The sequence below is a fragment of the Notolepis coatsorum genome (assembly GCF_963971535.1).
Source record: "Notolepis coatsorum genome assembly, chromosome: 19".
Lineage (NCBI taxonomy): Eukaryota > Metazoa > Chordata > Actinopteri > Aulopiformes > Paralepididae > Notolepis > Notolepis coatsorum.
Window position 1 is genome coordinate 77124293 of NC_140183.1, and position 7878 is coordinate 77132170.

The window sequence follows — 7878 nt, forward strand, 5'->3', positions numbered from 1 at the left end:
AAACAGCTTGAAGCAGCTTGAAGAAGTCTGCTCTCCATCGATTCCCAGTTCTCTTTACAATAGTTTCTAAATTAATGTGTTGTTGATTGTAGTTCGATTTTTTTATCTTTTTATTTCAGTATATGCTAAATATTGCCATATTGGTAATAATAAAGAGGCACAACAAATGAACTATACTTTTTCATTAAAACGAAATTAAGTCTATAAGGTGTTTTGATATGCAACTTTTAAGTATTTTAAGAAACTGAACAGATGACACCATGACAGTTGGTCAGGATATTTAAATGGGTTTATTTTCACATAATTTTTATTTGTAAGAATTTTGTAAAAGGTTGTCAGCGTAATGATGTGAATAAGGATGTGAATTCACCAGGCCGTCCGGTTTTACACCCTGTTCGCACTTTGTCTGCTGTGTTCAGGCTAAAGTGTGATAAGGAACTTAAGTTAACTAATGATCACATGCTAACAACCCCCTACTTCCTCTACTATTTACAGGAACACTAGTTGCTTATATACTTTCAGTATAACTCAGTCTATGCTCTTATCGTATCTAGAAGTAGACCGAAATGGAGAAAAACGCTCAAGGTGAGTCTGTCCTCTACTCTGTTATCTTCTCTTCTGTCTTTCAGTCTAGTTTATTTTGTAAGAATATTTCTAACAATCCTTTTTCCCCCTCTCCATAATGTGTTTGTGTAGCAAGTAGCAACTAACTCAAATGTCATCATAGATCCTAAGAAAATGAACAGAGAGTCAGTAAGGAATGAGACATGTTTTGTTGGTTACTTTGACAGGGGGGAAAGAATATGGCATTCTCAAGTCTCAACAGGAGGAAAGACTGAACTCAGTCAATGAGGTATGTCAAGCTGTCAGTTGGTATTATTAGGCCATGAGATGTACGTGAACCTCACATAACACAAGAGTGACACATAATAAGATGCAATAATAAGAATGCAATCACATGCCCCATTCTAATTGATTTATTTATCATTTATTCCCAAGGCTTTTCTCTCAGATCCCAAGTATGCAGAGGAAGAAGACCTTGCCTTCAAGCTTGACATTTTTAAAAGTGAGAGTTCAAGGATTACTAAATATGTGACAAGTCTCAAAATATTCAATCAACAATTTCTTTCATCAAACGTGGTAAACCCATACATCTTGAATTGTTTTTTTGTCCCCCCCCCCCAGATAGATACATGGAGTTTGATCTCAATGACAATGGCGACATAGGTAACATTGTACCATATCTTTACTTAATAGTCATAATATGACCCTTCTGCCCCTATATCCTCAGTTAGTTACTGATATGCTATCTGTACTGTTTTGGCCGCAGTTCATCTCATTGCAGTACCTATACAGTGCATAATATCCACCACATAAGGATGAATACATTTTATTGTTTCTTTGACATACCATTGACATGCCTATTCTATTCATGCCTATTCTATTCTAGATATGATGGGACTGAAGCAGATGCTGGAGAAACTGGGAGTGGCCAAAACTCATTTGGAACTGAAAAAGATGATGTCACAGGTGACTGGTGGGACGAAGCAAGACACTATCTGCTACACTGACTTCCTGAATATGATGCTGGGCAAGAGGAACGCTATACTCAAACTGTAAGTGTGAAAACACTGCTGTGCAGTTTAGCCGAGTGTTTTACAGAGACTATACGTTGGGACTAATAGTAGAGTTGCAAGAATTTAAAGATTAGGGCCATGGGCAGATTAAAATGGGTCCTATAGATGATTATATTTGACTGGATGATTGTAATTTTGTGTGAAGCTGCTGGCTATGTTGTGTTTCCAATGCATTCTTGTCTCCCAGTAATGTACTGTAAGATACAGTGGGTTATAGCGTAAGTGAGTGGACTGTGGTCAATGACATTAGCCTATATTAGCTCCCCAAAATTCAGTTTGGTTCCAAGCGTGAAAGAGATCTTTTGAAAATGGCTCTTGAGAGGAAAGTGTATGCACTGAACAATTATAATTGTTATGTATAGCACATTGTAATCCACAATATATTGGAAAATCAACTGACATGTGTATGTTCTATGTAAAAGGATCTTGATATTTGAAGGCAAGGCTAAAGACCAGGAGCCTACAGTTGGACCAGCTCGTCGCAAGACTTTATCAGACCTGCCCTGAGGGAGCTCTCCAAGCCCCCACTGTTATTTGTGAATTTTTGCAATAATAAATAGTAGCCTAGATGCTTAAATAATATTTATTATTTAATATATATATGTTTTTTATCTATCACAGTATATTATACTGTGATAGTTGAAAAAGAATATAAAAAAAAACATTTAGGGGGACTCGTTATGACGCAAACCTTGAAAGTGTTTCTAATGAAAATGTAATTTTTTTATTGTCTTTCGTTTTTATTAAAAGATTATTGATTTTCTATGGGGCCTGTGTCACATTTTGACTATACTGACAAGATATTGAACTATACATGTTAGATAAGTAGGCCAATTAAGGCAACACATTATGCTATGAAACAAGACTTACACCTGGCCTGGCCCACTCACATCACGTGCATAGAGTTGATAGAGTTGTACCCTTCCTGCTGTCTTGTTGTACAAAACTTGTAAATCGCTTTGGATAAAAGCGTCAGCTAAATGACAAAATGACAAAATGTAAATGTAAATGTAAATGAAATGTACAACAACAGGGAGCCAACCAGCCATTCTGTCAGTCAGTCAGTCAGGGACATTGGCTATTGCCGGCTTTCCGGGTCCAGCAAATATATACTGATAGTGGCAATCAAATTATGGATTATGTACATCCATAGCAGCTTCACACAAAATTATGGATCAGCTGAGTAAAAGGAATTCAATACAGAATGCCATTTTTGCACCATTGGCAATGACAGGTAAACTGAGGTAAGATAAACATGGCAATATATCCTATAGGTTATTGAATAGTATAGAATAGAAATCCTTTAATAATCCAGAGGTAAATTCGGCACTACAGATCGCTCACATTGAACAACAATAAACATTTAGGTAGTCAATAGGACTAAAATAAGAATAAGAATATAATCATATTAAAAATAAGAATAAAATAGAATAAAGAATGTATATACATTCTAAAATCTTAAATATACAACTATCCAGCCAAACATATACAGTAAAATGTACAGTAATAAGTGTAAAAATTTAAAGTGTAAAGTGTCCAGGAAGATTGTGAGAAGTGTAAAAAAAAAGTGTCCAGGAAGATTTCGCCAGGCTGTAGGCTTACTATTGGCAATGGATTCCTATTTTAAGTAGTTTCAAGTTCATTAGGAGTAGCGTTTAGTGAAGCTGGAACTTTTTGAGAATGGTTCTGCAGCCGGACCAGCATATTAGATTAGATTCAAATGTATTGTCATAATACAGCACAAGTAGCTACAGTAAGATGTTTGGCATTGAACCAAAGTGCAAATATAACATTAAAGTGCAATAGTAATATACAATGTACATGATTAAACAGGTTATAAAATATATAAATCAGTACTACTGAGTAATAGTGCTAATCAGATGTATGTACAGAGTTGTAGTATTAATATGTAGTGATATAGGTATAAAGACACTATGGTAATAAGTTGTACTGGCCAGCAGCGTACAGTAACTAGTAAGAGTATGGGTACAGAGATATAGGTATCATAAAATCTCTTGGGGACTTTCAGCCAAGATCCCTATAAACACCTGGCCCACCACAACCCCCATCCCCTGTAAAGTCACACTTGGTTTTGTGTTCAAGGCAAGCTTTAATTTCTTTTAAACTCAAGTCAAGTCAAGTCAAGTCAAGAGATTTATTTGTCACGGCATACAAGTATACAGATACAATGATCCAGTTGAGTGTTGTTTTGATTTGATTTAGATTTGATTGAAGTTTATTTCAAATATGCAACAACAACAAACAAACAGATATAGCCGTAAGCCATTCAAATATATAATGTTTAAAAGAAACACAAAAGTCTAACTCAATTTTGTCATTACATATTTGAAAAGGAGTGGGAAGAAGTATACACTTATTTAATCCCACTTATTTAGTGAGACCCCTCCGCCAATGCTCTGATCTATTCCGTCATCTCCCCCCAGAGATGAACGAGAATTCATCGAGACTAACCCAGTACACAGGCGCTCGGAAGAGACAAACTCCATCCCAGTTGCCCCATGAAAACGCTGTTACAATGAAATGAGCAACCAAGGCCCACGCGTGATTCCACACAGAAGCACCCAGGGCCAGCACTAGGTACACGTCGAGACCCAAAACATATCAATGGTAATTCTAACAAGAACCCAGATAACGTTCCCTCCAAGCCGCCTGGGAGAGCGGCAGGAAGCCGGCCAAGAGACACAGATATGGGTCCCATATGACGCATCTGAGGGAAAAACACCCCTGTCAAACCTGCTCTGTATAAAAGAGAGGAGACAGGGAACCCCCAGAGAGACTTCCCACGTGAGTAACAATTTGAAAAGATATATGTAACATTGAGCTACGTGACCAAAAGCTCAAGACATATGCAACAGAGCGCAGAGCAGAAAACGTTTGTTTAAGTTCACACGCACCGCAAAACCCATCTTGACAACAACAGAGGTCCACAACATGGAGCCTGAAAAGAACTCACGGAAGTCTCACAACCAATAGAAACGCGCCCAGTGACATACTCTATGGCGGGGGGAATTCCGTGACCCACCTGGCCAAAAAAGGCGTGGGACCAGGGAACTCCCCCCCCCCCTCTCCCTACCCTGTGACGCGCTGACCAAACAGTGCGACAGGAAGCCCGAAGGACAGAAGGCCCAACCCCCTGACCAATCAGAAAAGAGGGGAGGAGGGGTTTATCAGTTCACCCCCTCATGACCCCACACCCCGGATACGATGAAAAACAACCAGCATCGATGATACCCGCGTAGCCAGCATGCTATATGAAAAGCGATAACTCGTCTGCAAACGGGTTTTATATACAAGGCTGTAGGCTCATGTGCGAACACGTCACCCGTGTTTTATGTTTTAAGAAAAAACACATACATATAGAGAGGGTCAAGACCTCGGTACAAGCTACATATACGAGCACTTCTGTAGGCTAACACTCTAACCAAGTTGTGGACTCGATGCCATGTTTCCAATGTAACAGAATACACACAACCCCCTCAGACAAACGGTAAAATTTACCACTATAAGAAGAACACACTTCTTCATGATGAGGGAAGACAAGTCTTTCGACCGAGTGCTAGCCACAGGCCTTGCCAAGCACACATATACATAGCGACCAGAACGATTTATAAGAAAACTGTCCTACTCACTTAAACAACACACAACCCCACAGCTAGGTGAGGGTTTATACACCGTATCCCCAATATATAACAGTGAATAAAAACAAAACAGTCCCTCACCAGGAGGGACCTTTTATTTAGTAACAAAAATCATATGTTGGGGCGGGGAAGGGAACAGGGGTAAACAGGGGAGAGTCACTAGCGGCGCCTGCCGCGTGCAGCACAGTGCTTGCCCCCACGGGGAGCCGGCCCGGAGGGTAAGGTGCAGGATGGCTCCAGCCGCCTGGGCGTGAAGGTACTGTTGATGGTCGTCCAATACCGACCCGCCCGCCATCATCCCCGACATGTAGCGTGCTAGCTGCACGATGTTGGACGTCGCAGCTAGGCTCTGAGTCGCGGCGATGTACGCCTGGTCACTCCAGTTAGCCATCTGCCTAGCCGATTTCCCTTGGGGAACCGGCTTCCGCAACGGCTCACACACCACTTCGGGACAAAGAATGGATGTCATCGGGCTATCAAGCCAAGGCACCCCGTCCTTTAGTCCCTGGACCAAACCCTCCACCCGCGTGACTGGCACGTAGGCGGGGGTAAGGCCGGTGATGCGGGAGATTACCTGTCCCTGTTTCACGTAGGCCTCCATTGACGGGAAGAATGGGCAGACAACGCCCGTCTCTCTCACAGGACGACGTTGCCAGAGATTACCTATCATGTCATCAGGAACAGGTGCAGGCAGAGGCTGCGGTAACGCCACACCATTAGCAGCTGCGGCGGCCGCCATGAGCTCGGGGAACAAGGCACACAACTCCCCTTGCGCACCTCCCTCCTCGTCGCCCGCGTCCCTCACGTACGGGAGGCTGCCATGTCGGGCGCCACTATCCGACGCGGCAGATAGCTGGGCATCTTGTCTCAGGGTCGGAGGTTCTAACCCAACACCGGAGAACAAGGGACCCCAAGGAGACGCAACACTCCCTGCCACACCCCAAGGGGGAGAATGATACGAATCCATTGGGGCATCAAACAAGAGCGCTCTCGCCCCCTCCATGTGATCCTCAGTTTCCATCGGAAACGGAGACAGGGCAAGAGCACCCTCGTTCGGCTCCAGCACCTCCCCAAACGACGGGAGCGAGCAGAGGCGAAGAGCCTGTGTCGCAAATCCCCAGGCACCAGAGGAGCTGTCGGCCTATCGGCCGACCGTCCACTGGTGGGGGAACCAGGGCCGGAACTAGGCCATCTCACGGGAGACGCCGGTTCAACGGCCCCTCGGAGAGGCAGACTCACCACCGGGCGCCGCTTGGGCGTATCTGACTGCCACGACCGTGGAGTCAGAGCAGCCCCATGACGCACGGCGGACGCGGCAATGGAGAAACGCTGGTGAAGGGTGATGTTGTGAGCGTTCAAACCCCCCGAAGGTGCAGACATTATGACCTAGCTTTTCTCGAAAATTGGCGAGAGAGAGAAAAAATAAGATACAATGTCCACGTAGCTCCTTTCCAACAACTATTTCGGCACTAAACTCAAGTGGTGTATACAGAGACTTGTCGGTGGTGAAAATAGGGAAGGAGCTGTTAGTATGGCCACACCCCTGCTTATGTAGAGGAGCGGATGGGGGTGTGGCCAGGCGGATGGGTGTGTACATGTGAAGAAATGTATTCAGTATTAGACTGGCTATGGGATATGTTCCACTTGAGCGCAGAGCGTAAGCTAATACGATATATAACTGCTCCCTTGTCAGACTTGAAATGAAAAAAATTACTTTGTTAACAAAACATTTTTGATTAATTCCTTATAATTGTTTGCCATTTTGATGAACAAAACAGTAGGTTATCCTTTATAGTTCCTCTAGCCATTTTATATACATAAAACTACATACATACATATGCACATATATACATACATATATACATACTGTACATACACACACAGCCACACCATCACCACAATTGATCGTCGCCATGGCAACACCGCCATCCCGGACCGCCAACTCCACATTCGCGGCCATTCGATTTCCCCATCTAGCTATAGCTGGGCCAGCTTTCCATTACATATTTTCACTGCGCGTCACTATGTTTGGAGAGCTATATCTATATTCTATATTATAGCTATGGAGACAATACTATAGTCATTTGACAGTGACTTTCTTCCATCGAACATGCAAAAAAGAGATAATTTTTTCATGCATACGTTTGCGTGTTATCCCGTGGTGAATATAAATATAGTTTAGGAGTGATCCGGGATAATTCCTGAAAAGCTGAGTTATAGGGCGCTACGTGTATTCTACTATAAGTGTTGGTGTTTCTTGCCTGGACACGCTACTATTTCCAAATCAAATGTATATAATAGGTATTATGTTTCATCATGAATGCATGAAAGGGGGGGGGGGGTTATGCTTTGATGGCCAGCAACGGCATTCGTGTTGAACACTACAGACGCTGATCAGCTGGATTGATATGAAAACATTGTTGGATCAAGCTTTGATGTCAGATAATCCTTACCTTTGATTGGAGGGTATTCCAAAAATAATATTCCAATTGTCTGATCGCGATTTCCAGTATTGGTGTCCGTCTGGTCCCGGACATAATTTGGCACAACTTATGGATTGAGTGTGCCAGATGCATTTCGAA

At 42.7% G+C, this 7878-nt stretch overlaps 1 protein-coding gene across 1 annotated transcript; it reads left to right on the forward strand.

Moving 5' to 3' along the window:
- Positions 1 to 459: 459 nt before the first annotated feature.
- Positions 460 to 2203, forward strand: LOC311245793 (allograft inflammatory factor 1-like). Its single transcript, XM_084335779.1, has 6 exons — positions 460 to 585; positions 792 to 853; positions 1000 to 1066; positions 1186 to 1227; positions 1451 to 1616; positions 2060 to 2203. The coding sequence occupies exons 1-6, from the start codon at positions 567 to 569 to the stop codon at positions 2142 to 2144; spliced, it is 441 nt and encodes a 146-aa protein (XP_084191905.1). The 5' UTR covers positions 460 to 566; the 3' UTR covers positions 2145 to 2203.
- Positions 2204 to 7878: the final 5675 nt, after the last annotated feature.

What these genes read in the sequence shown, in the direction of transcription:
- LOC311245793 (XM_084335779.1), top strand. An exon ending in CAATGACAATGGCGACATAG is followed by an intron (nt 1,228 to 1,450) that starts GTAACATTGTAC and finishes ATTCTATTCTAG; the next exon opens with ATATGATGGGACTGAAGCAG. An exon ending in AGGAACGCTATACTCAAACT is followed by an intron (nt 1,617 to 2,059) that starts GTAAGTGTGAAA and finishes TCTATGTAAAAG; the next exon opens with GATCTTGATATTTGAAGGCA.